This window comes from Musca vetustissima, unplaced genomic scaffold (assembly GCF_032173495.1).
Source record: "Musca vetustissima isolate MV318-11 ecotype Yass unplaced genomic scaffold, APGP_CSIRO_Mvet_v1 utg4668, whole genome shotgun sequence".
Taxonomy (NCBI): domain Eukaryota; kingdom Metazoa; phylum Arthropoda; class Insecta; order Diptera; family Muscidae; genus Musca; species Musca vetustissima.
The window spans coordinates 43,256-58,207 of NW_026879841.1; the positions used below are offsets into that span (position 1 = coordinate 43,256).

At 35.8% G+C, this 14,952-nt stretch overlaps 1 protein-coding gene across 1 annotated transcript in view; it reads right to left on the minus strand.

Annotated features, from left to right (window-relative positions):
* LOC133324972 (fat-like cadherin-related tumor suppressor homolog) overlaps positions 1 to 14,952 on the minus strand; it is a 117,973-nt gene that overhangs the window by 37,886 nt on the left and 65,135 nt on the right. Inside the window, exons 5-7 of the mRNA XM_061533795.1 lie at positions 3,776 to 3,837; positions 3,556 to 3,711; positions 3,130 to 3,496 (exon numbers count right to left, since the gene is read on the minus strand). Of these exons, the coding sequence (XP_061389779.1) occupies positions 3,130 to 3,496; positions 3,556 to 3,711; positions 3,776 to 3,837 (585 nt within the window). The remainder of the gene's footprint in view (positions 1 to 3,129; positions 3,497 to 3,555; positions 3,712 to 3,775; positions 3,838 to 14,952) is intronic.

Consider the following 14,952-nt stretch of genomic DNA (forward strand, 5'->3'; position numbering starts at 1 on the left):
GCAACCAAAAAAAGAAAAATGCCCATAATGATATTTTACAACTTTTGTCAGAACATTGTGTATCCAAATCGGAATAACAAACTATTATTACAATAGTAATAATAGTTTCTTATTTCGATTTGTATTTTTTCCTGTTTTTATTTATAATTAAATTTTTGTTATGAAAACAACTGAAATATGTGAAGTCTTAATAAGGCCAAAAATATTATTAAAAAAATAATAAATAAATGTTTAAAAAATGTTTTTATTATTAAAGTTTAATATATTCTTGGCCCCGAAGAATGAGAAACATTAAATATACTAACCTTATCATGTTTTGCTGAATGAAATAAACAAAGTCTAAAAAATGAAAAAAATTGCAAGTTTCAAAAAAAAAAAAAAAATATTAAAATATATAAATACATTAATTTTTTTTGTTTAACTCTGTAGCTTAATCTATTTTCAACTAAAAAAAAATATTACAAAAAATAAAATACAAAATCCCTAAGCGCTATTAATTAAACGCCGCTAGATGAGCCTTTTCGCCCACTGTGCCTCGGGCCGGTTCTTTTTCTATTGTTTATAAATGATTTGCCTACTTCTGTAGTACATTCTAAATTGTTAATGTATGCAGATGATGTCAAGTTATTCATTACCCATAATTCTGAGAAACAAGCCAATTTACTCCAAAATGATTTAAATAACCCTTTTCAGTGGTGCAGATTAAATTGTATGGATTTAAATTTGAACAAATGTAAACATATGTGTTTTTCTAGAAATTCTTCATTAATGAGGCAATACAATATTAACGGTTCGGTTTTATCAACAGTTGAAACATTCGTGGATCTTGGTATTTTAATGGATCCAAAGTTAAACTTTAACAATCATGTCATTTCTATGGTAAATAAAGCATATGGTGTATTAAGTTTTATAAAACGGTGGGCCAAAGAATTCTCGGATCCTTATATAACAAAACAACTATACACGTCTCTTGTTAGACCTATATTAGAATATGGTTCTGTTGCATGGGATCCTCAATATGCAATATATTCCGATAAAATCGAATCAGTGCAGAAACAATTCTTACTTTTTGCACTGAGGGGTTTACATTGGAATAGTGATTTTGTGTTGCCTTCTTACACTAGCAGGTTAAAATTAATTCGGTTACCTACATTAAAAAGTAGACGTATTATGTTGAACACCATGATGGTACTAAAAATATTAAATGGTAATATATATTTCCTAATTTCATCTATTAGAATAAATGTTCCTTTTCGATCTAGTAGATATTATCAACTATTATATGTAGATTTTCATCGCACAAATTATTCTATGGGAGATCCACTCAGTAAAATTTGTATTGATTTTAATTCTGTGTACTCTAATGTCGATTTTAGCAAGAATGTTGAATTTATAAAATCTAATATAATTGTATTTTTAAATGAGTAGTGCAACTTAATAACAAACTGGCTGTTGGAGTAGATTCTGTAGCTGGTTTTCTATTCCGTTCTCACATTCCACCATGATGCGGATTATGGTGTGTACGCGATCCCTACGAAAGGGGAGGTCGCCCCCTCGGTCGGCAGCGGTGGGAAAGTGAGGCGTGGGAACGTTCGAAAAAAAAAAATAAGCGTTTCATTTCGCACAAATTGTTCTATGGGAGATCCACTTAGTAAAATGTTTTTTAATTCTGTGTATTCAAATGTAGATTTTGTATATGAATCTAATATAATTGTAGGAACGTTAAAAAATATATAAATAAATTAATAAAAAAGATGACACCCGTGTTGGAACAGTGGTTCAATCTAAGATTGATAGCGCCTTAGCGGTTTGCACAATTAAATGTCGAATAATTTTCTTTACTCATTCAAGACACTATCTTTTTTTATTTTTGCTACGCTTGTTAATTTGTTTTCATTCGGTAAACTAAGAGGAGTATTGAATTTCTTTCCGAGGCGCTTTGATTGATTGTTGTAGCAACTGTCTACATGTTTGTTCTATTTTCAATTATTCCGGTTCTGACTCCTACGTTTCAACTTTCAGGAAGGTTGCAATCTGTAACGACTGCGTTCAAAGAGATTCCAGAGGCAGATGATTGGGTTTAGGAGAGCAGTTAAAGAGATACAGCGTATCGTGAGATCCAAGTCCACACGCAGGACATATGCTTGGTACCGCGCTGTTAATTCGGGCCCAATACGAATTGAGGCTACTGCACCATCGTGATCTTAATTGGGCTAAAACCACTTTCGTTTGTCTCCGCAGTGTCGTTCTTCTGCTGTTATAGGTGTTGGGTGGACTCCAAGTACTGTATTCACATAGTATTGGTCATTGCCTGGGTCACTGCTTCAGTGTGAATGCTGGTAATTCTTGTTCGATAAGCCTGTCGATGTAGGGGTTATCTTTTGTACCATTGGACCTCTCTCTCTATATCGTTTCTCTTTTCTCTTTACATACCTGGGTGCGGGAATTCTACCCATAAGATGATGGCATGGATGATTCCTGCGATAACACCCAAGCAGATACTGAATCGACAACTTCCTGTTGTGACGGCAATCGACTTGAGGACCTTGTTCTTTGCTTAGTTGTTTTGCTTGATAACAACAAGCTCTGTTTTGATAACCATATAAGTCATCCCAAATGAATGTTTATCTACGTTCTTTGCGCCACTGATTTGGCGTTGTCATTTTTTGTAAGAAAGCGTTTATCATATATTTTTAATTCTAATCGACCTGATGTTATTTTTTAACTATATTTTGAAAATTGGATTAAATTGTTAATATGTATTTTGACACACTAAAATATGTCCCTTTATTTGAGAATTATGTTTATTGGTCTAATGGCTTCGTTATACATGTTGAAATTGAAACATATAAATATATTAAAAAAGTCATTCCATTACGGTTAAATCTAATTCAATATTGACTATCCTGAAATAGCTCATTAAATTAGCCAATATATAGGATATCTCCAAACATGTGTGGCAATATTGTATTAATAAACATAGATCATTAGCAGGGTCCATACATACATTGGCAGAAATTAAGTTGAAATTAATCATAGCCCCCTATTTTGTTATGTATTATTTTTTTATTGCTACCTTATTTAATAATTATTATTACTATTTTCTTTTATTAAAAACGTAATACTCACCACTAATATTATACCAAAGATGTTCACTATCTTCGTCAGTGGCTTGAATGAGAGTAACCAAAAAGCCGGCTTTATCACTTTCTGTGACTTCAACTAAACTATTTATTGTCTTTATACTGGGTGGTATGTTAGATTGTTTTAATATTGGAACTACCAATACATTTAGTCGTGCAGTTTGACTTTTTTTTGGAACTCCATGATCTTCTGCCTTTATAATTAATTCATATTCGTTATCGACATCTAATGGTTTAACCGCGTAAATTAATCCGGTGTCTGCATCAATTCGAAACTTATTTTTCCCTTTCCCAGATTTAATTGCATAAGATATCCTTCCATTCTCACCAATATCATTATCTGTAGCGAGAATCTTTAATAAAATATTATTACCATGATAACACAATAATTCAGAATTGTTAAAGGATTTACCTGAAATATGGAAACGTTTATAGCTGACGTAGATGGCGCTTGAACTTTGTAGAAACGTTGTTCAAACTGTGGACTATTGTCGTTGATATCTTTGACCGTAACAACAACACGGGTTGTTGAAAATAAGGATGGAAATCCGTTATCAGATATGCGAATCTAAAAGTATAAACGTTACAATTAATACCTTTTGTAAAGCTATTTTATAATTCGTCCACTTTACCTCCAAAATATGCTCAGCTTGATTCTCACGATCCAATTTTCGTTCAGTTGTCATAAGCTCTCCTTAAAATATATAGAGTAAATATCTTTAATATAGATTTAGTATAGACATTAATTAGGGTTATGGCGTTATGACTAAAATAAGGTTTAGAGTAAAAATCTATAATATAGACTCAGTAAAAGGATTAATTACAGTAGGATTTGATTATGCAAATATACAAAAAAGATTAGCGTGGCATAGATCTGACATTATTGTTTCTTGCTACACATATATAAAAGAACACACCTTCTTCTTTCATTTCATTCATATAGTCTCTTCGCGTACGAGTTGTCTTACAGTTCACAACAACTGGCGACGAGGACGGTGAACAAAGAAATACACTTCTTTAATTCCAATTCATCTCAACACTGTTAATGAAATCCGTCTTTTTCCATTTAGTATGTACAACCAAAGTAAATCCATTTATTTAATTTTATATAAACTATGGCTGTTGCAACTATTATCATATATAGTGGTAAGTAATTACAAACAGTGTAATTCACGTTACCTAAAACTATTAGCATATACAACATCTCCCTTTTATAGGTAAATAAGTATAATATAATTCAAAATAATACTCTATAAAGTATATATATGTATAGAATAATTTTAGGTATTCTAGTATATTGTATAATATAAATAAATGTAATAAATTTATTTTTTTTTTTTAAATTAATAACCTTCCTTTTTTATTTTTGGCTTCTTGACCTCCCTACCACTTATTTTAAAAAAAACGTTAATTATTTTCATTGCTGTTATTATTTTGTTCAAATTAATGCTCCTCATAATTGTTACTCTATTTGATTAGTGTCTTGATATGTTCTAGACTTCTCCTATACATATACCCACAATTATTTACAACTACAAACTATCTTGGATCTTTGCACACATCTACAATTTTTCCAGGTTCCCAATAGCTGCATGGTGTCTTCTTAAACATGACCTTATCGCCTGCACCTATTGATTTCAAGCCCTTGGACTTTTTATTATATTATTCTCTATTTTTCTTTAATATCGTCTCTAACTTTGTCCAATAATCACCTTTATCAACTATTTTTGGCTCATGGTTGCTTGAGTTTGAGGGAATTTCGGTGCGTAATGACCTAGACATTAGTAAATCGGAAGAACTAGGCATGCTACCTTTTGGTGTTGTTCTGTAGAGCAATAGAACTACGTAGAGATTATAATTACTCTCGGAAGATATTAATAGTATTTTTTCGCTGTTTGCACAGCCAGGCCATTTGACTAGGACTTGATTTAATATGTTCAATTCCCCAATCACGACAAAAATGTCTAAATTCCTTTGAAGTAAAAGGCGGAACATTGTCGGGCATGAAGATGTTCGGTATACCCTGCTGTGCAAATATAAATTTTAGTTTAGTGATCACGTTCATACTATTGTAGCCATTATTAAGTGAAGTGACTCAAACCAAAAAACTCGAAGTCAAATTGTAGCAAAAGTATCAATATTTTATTTATGTAATATATTTATCCTGTTTTATAGATATTTGCGAAAATCTAACTATATTTATCGTCTTCCACCTTAAAAAAATTATAAATTTCATGTAAAAAGGAAAATACCTGTTAGGTAACTCAATTTGAGAGAGCTAACTCAAATGTGGCTCAATATTTGATGAATATATTAAAAAATCTTCAATCTTTTTGATTAACCCGGGAATGTCGTCAAATAATCTAACCATTTCGACATGAAAAAATGCAGAGGCCGCATTAATAATCACCCCTATTCCGTATGTCGTCGTCATTGTCGACGACGTTTCTCTGTCGACATCACTTCGACACTGCTTTGGTATTCTGTAACACTCATGCGACGATGTCGACTATTTATCGATAATATCAATAAAAACAAAAAAACACATCTTCAAAATTGTGGTCAGCTGTTTATATTGGAGGATATTTTTGTGCAAAAATGTGTTTGTATCCTTCACTGTGGGCATTATGTCATGTGTTTGCAATGTATATTTAATAAGGTAGCCGCATCGGCCCAGCTGTTGGTGCAAATAAATGTCAAAAATGTTGTTGTAATGTAGAACCAAAAAATTAAAAAACAAAATTATAAATGAAAATCTCCGAATTTTGAAAAGCTTGTTTGGCAATACTTTTATTAACATTTTCTACAAGAATTTGTGTAAAAAAATCTTATGAATCTGTTTGTTTTGGCAAAACATTTGCATTACTTATTGAATTCCTATCCTAGAATGATGTATCCTGTTCTTGTCCGGTCGTGTTTTTTTAATTTCCTAAAAAAAATTGTTCAAACACTTCATTCGTCAACTAAAATAATGACGAAGAATCTTCGACATCGTCCTCGTCACACATTGCTACGGAATAGTTATCCATATATGTCAACAACGACATAGGGAATACCAATTTGCAAAAGACGTTTTGTGTCGATGATCATCATTTGTCTTGCCTCTGCCTGCATCTGTTTAACATTTTTTTTTATTTGGCTGACTCTGTCTACCAAAAGAACGCACTCACTGTTGAACCTGAGGAAAGCTGAAATAAGAGTAATGAAAGGAATCATTACTGGTCACTGCAATATCAGGGCCTTTACTTGTAAATGGGATCTTGATGCAGTTGATTACTGTAGACTCTGGGTTGACGAGGAGGAGACGGAGTGGGTGCTCATTTTCTACCGAGTCTTAGCTTCTTCTCAACAACCGAATCTGCTCTAATCTACAGCATAATTAGAAATCTTCTGTCTGATTTCTATAGCCATCGGCATCATTCCAATCTTACATTTTTATTTTTTTCTGTAAGCTTCTCATCTCCCTTTATATCCCCAATCTTCTCTCCCCTATAGATCTGTCCTTATCTCTTTTCTTCTCGTGGATGATCACAACTGACCTAACGGTCTTAGAGTGCTGCAGCCACATAAGTGACTGCACATCCCCAAACCTAACCTAAGTTATTTCAGCTAGAGATTGTAAAAATGTAGTGTTTACTTTTTTTCGAACGTTCCGACGCCTCACTATCCCACCCCTGCCGACCGAGGGTGCGACCTCACCTTTCGTAGGGAACGCGTACGCACCATAATCCGCATCTTTTGGGCTTTTGGGAAGTGATGGCTTATTTTTGATTCTGTATCACAAACCCACATACTTTGCTTGCAACTACCCTAATTATTCTGTTGCTAGGTCCAAATACACCATAGAGTCCCGTGGATTGTAATTACCAAGATGTTGCTAAAAATTTACGTACTCTAAAACCAATTAAACTTCCAGGTCCAGATGGTATACCTAGCATAATACTCAAATATTGTTCTGACACTTTGGCAACGCCTCTTACGTTGCTATTTAACCATTCCTTAAATTTTGATTATTTTCCTACTATATTGAAGACATCTTTTATAGTGCTGTTACACAAGTCTGGTAGTCCATCAAACATCTCAAACTACAGAGGAATTGCAAAATTAAGTGATATCCCAAAATTGTTTAAAAAATTTATTACTGCTGTTATTTCTCACAAAATTCAATCAATTTTAAGTCCACATCAACATGGCTTTCGTAGTCAAATGGATATCACCTTAGTTACTTAAAACACAGCTAGTTTTGTTTGAAGGATGTCTCTCAAAATCGATTGAAGTACCTTCAGGTGTTCCACAAGGAAGTCACCTCGGGTCGGTTTTTTTCTATTGTTTATAAATGATTTACCAACTTCTGTAGTACATTCTAAATTGTTAATGTATGCAGATGATGTCAAGTTATTCATTACCCATAGTTCTGAGAAACAAGCCAATTTACTCCAAAATGATTTAAATAACCTTTTTCAATGGCGCAGATTAAATTCCCTTCTCATATTCCACCATGATGCGGAATATGGTGTGTACGTGTCATCACAAATCATCACGATTTTTAGGGAAACATCTGTGTTTTCAACTTTACATGATTCTTTTCTATTGGCCACAATGATATTTACCCACAAACCAATCACCCAGCCAACTGTATTCAACGGTATTGTATACGTGCATTGGGTTTATTACATTCACCGGTGAAACGAAAACGATTCTGATATGTAAAGTACCACACACCTTGCAGAGAACTACGACAATTGATGGGTACAAAACCCTCATTGAATAGGGTAATTAGTTATTATCATCCTTTATGCCACGACAAACATGTTCAACAATTGTTTCAACGCCATCGGTAACAGAATCACAAGGCACTTCCAATTTCTAAAAAAATATAGCCTCTACGAAACATTTGCGTAGCATCAATCACCATCATGAAAACCACGATCTTTGCAATGTTTTTGGTATTACACATGCCTGTAGGGCGTCCACCGATGAATGTGACTGACCATAAACTGCTGTTATTATATCCATAAGGGTATATATTTCATACAACTTCATTTTAGACAAATTGATATGTACCGATAATTACAAATATTTCATAATATTTTACTAAAATTATGTATTATTTACAAATTCGACTTAATTTGGACTGAAAGCTTATTTTCCCATTGCTAAAAGCAGAAGGGCTGCTACAAAAACAACTGGTTTCTTAGTATGTAGCGACATTTTCTATTTTTTTTACGTTCGTTCCCACGCCTCATTTTCCCACCCCTGCCGATCGAGGGGGGCGACCTCCACTTTCGTAGCGATCACGTACACACCATAATCCGCATTATGATGGAAAATGAGAAGGGATAGAAAACCAGCTACAGAAATCTACTTCAACAGCCAGTTTGTTATTAAGTTTTATTATTCATTTAAAAATATAATTATATTAGATTTTATTAGTTCTATATTCATGCACAAGTCTACGTTAGAATACACAGAATTGAAATCAATACACATTTTACTAAGTGGATCTCCCACAGAAAAATTTGTGCGATGAAAATCTACGTATAATGGTTGATAATATCTACTTGATCGAAAAGGAACATTTATTCTAATGGATGAAATTAGGAAGTCCGAGGGTATATTACCGTTTAGTATTTTAATTACCATCATAGTGTTCAACATAATACGTCTACTTTTTAATGTAGGCAATCGAATTAATTTTAACCTGCTAGTGTAAGAAGGCAACACAAAGTCACTATTCCAATGTAAACCTCTCAGTGCAAAAATTAGAAATTGTTTCTGTACTGATTCAATTTTATCGGAATATATTGTATATTGGGGATCCCATACAACAGAGCCATATTCTAATATGGGTCGCACAAGAGATGTAAAAAGTTGTTTTGTAATGTAGGGATCAGAGAATTCTTTAGCCCATCGTTTTATAAATCCTAAGACACCGTGGGCTTTGTTTACCATAGAAATGACATGATTATTAAAATTTAATTTTGGATCCATAAAAATACCAAGATCAAAAAATGAATATACAGTTGATAAAACAGTACCATTAATATTGTATTGCCATGTTAAAGTAGAAGATCTGAAAAACACATATGCTTACATTTGTTTAGGTTTAAATCCATACAGTTTAATTCGCACCATTGAAAAGGGCTATTTAAATCATTTTGAAGTAAATCAGTTTGCTTCATGGAGTTATGTGTGATAAACAACTTGACATCGTCAGCATACATTAGCGATTTGGAATGGATTATTGCATTTGGTAAATAGAAGAAAGAGGAGTGGACCTAAATGACTTCCTTGGGGAACACCGGAAGAAACATTAATGGATTTGGAGAGGCAATCATCAAACAAAACTACCTGTGATCTACAATCCCACGGCGGCTGGTTCTTTGTACCGGATTGACTCGGAGATGGACTCCGACCAGAGGCTGCCACCTCAACAATTACACGTTCGTGTTCGTAATTTTTGTCATGGGAGCGGCATTATATCCCGGAATGCCTGCTCCGAACCCTACTGGTCCGTACCGGGATTGAAAGTAACCCCGGACCTTGGTTCTGCAGTGTTTGCAGAAACCGCATCCACCACAGATCTGTCTCGGTGAGATGCAATGGATGTGGAGAATGGGTGCATTTTCGAGGCTGCTCTGGACTGAACAGGATTCAGGAGTACTGCGAAATGAGCTACGTCGCTTCATGCTGCGCTAGCACGTCTCCCAGTGGGTCTCAAGAGTCGTCTTCCGATTAATCATCCGAATCGGCAGTTTAACTGCGACGGTCTTCGCAACAAAATCAGCGAAATTGTAGAATTTATGAGTCGAAAGAGAATAATGGTCGGTGCGATCCAAGAAACCAAGCTAACTGAGAACTGTAGCTTGCAGCGTTGCGATGGTTACAACGTTGTGCGGAAGGACCGAATTATGGCATTCCGTCCTAGGTAATGACAAAAGGGGTACAGCGCTGGCTAAGCAAATTGATAGCTCAACATTTTGCACGGTTAATGATGATGCCCCCACGATGATATGAGGAGATTGCCACAGCTCGCCAGACATCACCATTGTGGCACCGGGTCTGATAAATGACGTAACCTGGCAACCCGTCGTTTCACTAGGCTCAGTCCACCTTCCGATCATCGTCTCCGTAAACAGACCACCAGACTTCATAACCTCTGAAAGCCGTACTTTCCTGAACCATGCGAAAGCTGATTGGCCTAGCTTCAGAGAGTTTACCAATCACCGCTTCAGAGAGCTGCCCACTCCCTCAGATCCACGGGTAGCTGAGAGGAATTTCCGTAAAATCATCGCTACTGCTGCCGCTCGCTTCATACCTGCTGGTCGAATACCCGAACTAAGACCTAACTTCCCAGCAGAAGCAACGGTATTGGCTAATGAGCGTGATGAGCTCCGTCGTACCACTCCTGAAGACCCAAGGTTGCGAGAGCTTACCCTTGAAGTCAACAGATTAGTATGCGAGCACAAAAGGAAAAAGTGCCTAGACCACCTGAAGCAATGCAACATTGCCACCGGAACAAGTAAATTGTGGGCAACGGTTAAGTCACTCTCGAATCCTGGAAGGAAAGATGACAGGACGGCTGTTACATTTAACGACGTAACTGTAACAGACCCGAAGAGGTGCGCGAGTTATTTTAACCGGCAGTTCATAGAGCACCCCGAGAGTGACAGGGCGAAAAGGAGTGTGCTACGTCGCATAAGGGCACTCCGAGCTGAGGAGGAACCACCACAATTTACGAAGGAGGATGTTGCAGATGTCATTAATAACGCTAAGTCATCCAAAGTGTTGGGCATGGACGGAATTTCCATGGTAATGCTAAAGCAGCTGGATGAAACTGGAGTTGAGTAACATCAGCCCTCAACTTGTCGTTAACCACCCACATAGTTCCTGAAGCCTGGAAAATAGGCAGGGTGATCCCGCTACTGAAGCCAGGCAAGGATGCCAGCAGTGGTGAATCGTACAGACCGATTTCACTCCTGTCGCCGGTAGCGAAGACACTTGAGGCGCTACTCCTCCCATCGTTCAGAAGCAGTTTTCCAGTTGCCCAACACCAACATGGATTCCGTAAGATGCATAGTACAACAACAGCATTTCCCATTTCCACACATATTAGCAGAGGACTCAACCAGAACAGGCCGTGCAACCGAACAGTTATGGTGGCACTTGACCTATCGTCAACCACGCCAAGCTGTTCGAGGATATAGAGAGGACAAATTTCCGACCGTGTTTGAAACGTTGGATAATCAACTATATGTGTGGACGCCAATCGTATGTGGAATTCAGAAACAGGAAGTCTAAACCCCGTAGAGTGAAAAAGGGAGTTCCCCAAGGAGGGGTAATATCTCCGGAACTGTTTAACCTCTACCTTTCTGATATTCCACAACCACCGGACGGCACAGATATCGTAATGTATGCGGATGATTGCACGATCATGGCGACGGGTCCTATTATTGATGATATATGTGAGAGGCTAAACGTCTACATAGCCGATATTGTTAACTACTTCCATTTGAGGAATATGAAAATATCCACCATCAAATCAACAGTCTCACTGTTCACCACATGGACTGCTGAAATGAAGCTGCTCCCTTTTCAAGTCGTCCGCGCATGCCACTGCTTTATGCGATAAGCTGAGAAGTAGGAACAAGGTCCTCAAGTCGCTAGCCGACAGCACTTGGGGCGCTGACAAAGAAACCTTGTTGACCTCTTAGAAAGCAATAGGCCGGTCAGTGGTAAGCTATGCGGCGCCAGTGTGGTTCGCGAATGTCAGTGATACGCAGTGGAAGAATATTCAGACCTGCCAGAACGCTGCCCTGAGAACTGCAACAGGGTGTCTCCTTATGACTCCAGTGGACCATCTTCATGAGGAGACGAATATCTTACCCGTCCATCGTCACAACTATATGTTGTCGATGCAGTACCTGATTGGGTGTTATCGTCAGGAACATCCCTGCCATAGCCTTATGGACAGGACTCCCCCACCCAGGCACGTCAGGAAAGATCTTCATGATCTAGAGAGAGAGGTCCAAAGGTACAATCGTGAACCTCTAGATCAAGAAGCCTATCAAGCAGGTCTGAATGGTATTCACACGGATGCAGTCGCTCAGGCAGTAGAGCAATATCGAGTGAATACCATAATTGGAGACCACCCCCAACCATCGCAGCTGAGGAGAAGCAGCTGCCAAGGCAAACACGAGTAGTCTTAGCTCAACTAAGATCAGGATGGTGCAACCGCCTCAATTCATATTGGGCAAGAATCGACGGCTCGATACCTAACACATGTCTGGCATGTGGAATAGGACCACACGACACGTTGCATCTCTTCAATTGCCCGGCTAAGCCTACTCACCTATCGCCGAATTCACTTTGGACGCAACCCGCTGAAGTTGCAGCATTCCTGAATTTGGAGGTAGAAGATGCAGAACCAGACGATGCATGACAAAACGACATGTATTCTGTTGCTACAACAACAACAACAAACTGTGATCTATTTCGCAAATAAGATAATATACATTTAACTAAATTTATACTGAAACCAATTTGATTTAATTTATATATTAAAAGTTCATGGTTAACCCTGTCAAAAGCTTTACTGAAGTCAGTGTAAATTGTATCGGTTTGATTACGCTGAATAAAACCTTTTATGACGGTTGAGGAAAATTGAATAAGATTGGTAATGGTTGAGAGGCCACTACGAAAACCACGTTGATATGGACTTAAGATTGGCTGAACTTTATGATAAATTACATCAGTAATCAATTTTTCGAATAATTTTGGAATTGCACATAATTTAGCAATTCCTCTATAATTCGAGACATTAGTTAAGCTACCCGATTTGTGTAAAGGAACTATATAGGATTTCTTCCAGAAGGTAGGAAAATGACTATACTTCAAGGAATAATTAAACAACAGCGTTAATGGGATAGCTAATGTATCTGAACAGTACTTTAGAATTATGCTAGGAATGCCATCCGGACCTAGACTTTTAATTGATCTTAAATTACGTAGATTTTTAGAAACATATTGACTTTGTAAAAAAGGCATAGATATTTGATCTATCGTCGATAATATATAGCTATATGTATCTTTATTTGGACAAAGTGAATATGAATATGTTGTAGCGAAAAAAATTGCAAAGCACTCTGAAATTTCAGAGTTTTTCTCAAATGTCTGATTATTGAATTTCAAAATGGTGGGTTTTGACGTAGCTTTTCTATTTATATTAACAATGTCATAAAAAGATTTAGGATTGGATTTGAAATTATGTTTAATCTTGTTTAAATAAAGATTGTAAAGTTTTCGGGACTCTGTCGTATATTTAGACTTTGCGACAGCATAATTAGCATAATCTATAAAGGAGCCTGATTTTTTTATATTTTTTAAAAAGTTTATTTTTATAATTTTTAATATTTGAAAGCCCAGATGTGACCCATGGTGCGTTTAGCTTTCGGAAGTCAGTTTTATTATAATTAGGAACAGATTTAAATGACATTGAAGAATTTTTGGTAGCTAAATTATTATGCATCATGGATATGCATAATGTAGAATGGTAGTTATCTTCGGGAGTACATACTTGAGGTATTTTAATTATTTCAAAATATTGTGTATAATTCACAAATGCTAGATCTAGAATTCGATCATAACAATTTGATACGCTATTTATTTGATAAAGATTTATGTCACTAAATCAATTTACAATTTCAAAGGTATATTGGTTTACATTTGCATCAGATGTCAAGGGCGTTAGAGCCTCAGAATCTGGCAATGAAAGCCACTTTACGGACGGCAGATTAAAATCGCCGAGAACTAATATTTTGTTATTCATTCATTCTGTTAGTGATTGAATTTATTGGTAACAGATGCTGATTATAAATATCAAGTTGCGATGAGGGAGGAATGTATGAGCAAGTCACATATAATTTAAAATTTTCTAATTCAATGGATATACAAATAAATTCGATATAAAAACAGTTTAATTCAATTAAATTAGTGGAATATTTGGCATCAACTGCAATAAGGACGTCACCACATTTTTTAACAACTCTATCTTTTCTAAATATTTGATATCTAGAACACAAAATTTCACTATTTAACACGGATGCTTTTAACCAAGTTTCAGAAAATATAACATCATAATTAAAACCAAGGCTATCAGAGAATAATCGAGTTAATTTTGTGTTTATCTCTCTTACATTCTGATAGCAGACATTGAGAAACATATTTAGTTTTTTGGCAATATTTCAGCCCTCTGAGGCAAATGAGCTAAATTTTCAGATCTTTCCAGAAATTCCTTTACAAATGCATTAGCAGGCCAAATTTCTCTAGAAAGTAGTCGATGAAACATACTTTCTGAGAAAGCAGGCCGGAGCTTATAACAACGTAGAAAGAAATTTCCATCGATTTTTGATTTTATATAATAGTTTATATCCCAGCCGAGATATCTGGTGCAAACCTAGATACAAATACCATATAATTTATGAATTTTCTGGAATTTATATCCCTTGAATTTCTTATGAAACACAAAATTTGGCAACTCTGTTTTGAGATGTCAAAATAACAAAACAAAATAAAAGAAATGTTACAACAACAATATAAGCTAATGTAACGAAGGAACAAATTGGGAATGGAAACAAAATGCCAATCAGAATTAAAAAGATTAATTAATATTAGCAAAAATATGTTAAATTTCACAATTCCAATTAGATCAAAATGCACAAAAATTATTTCACAACACTTTTAAACACTGTTACCACAAAAACACTGATTATATTGTTAGAAATTAAATATTTTTTAAACGAGCACAGAG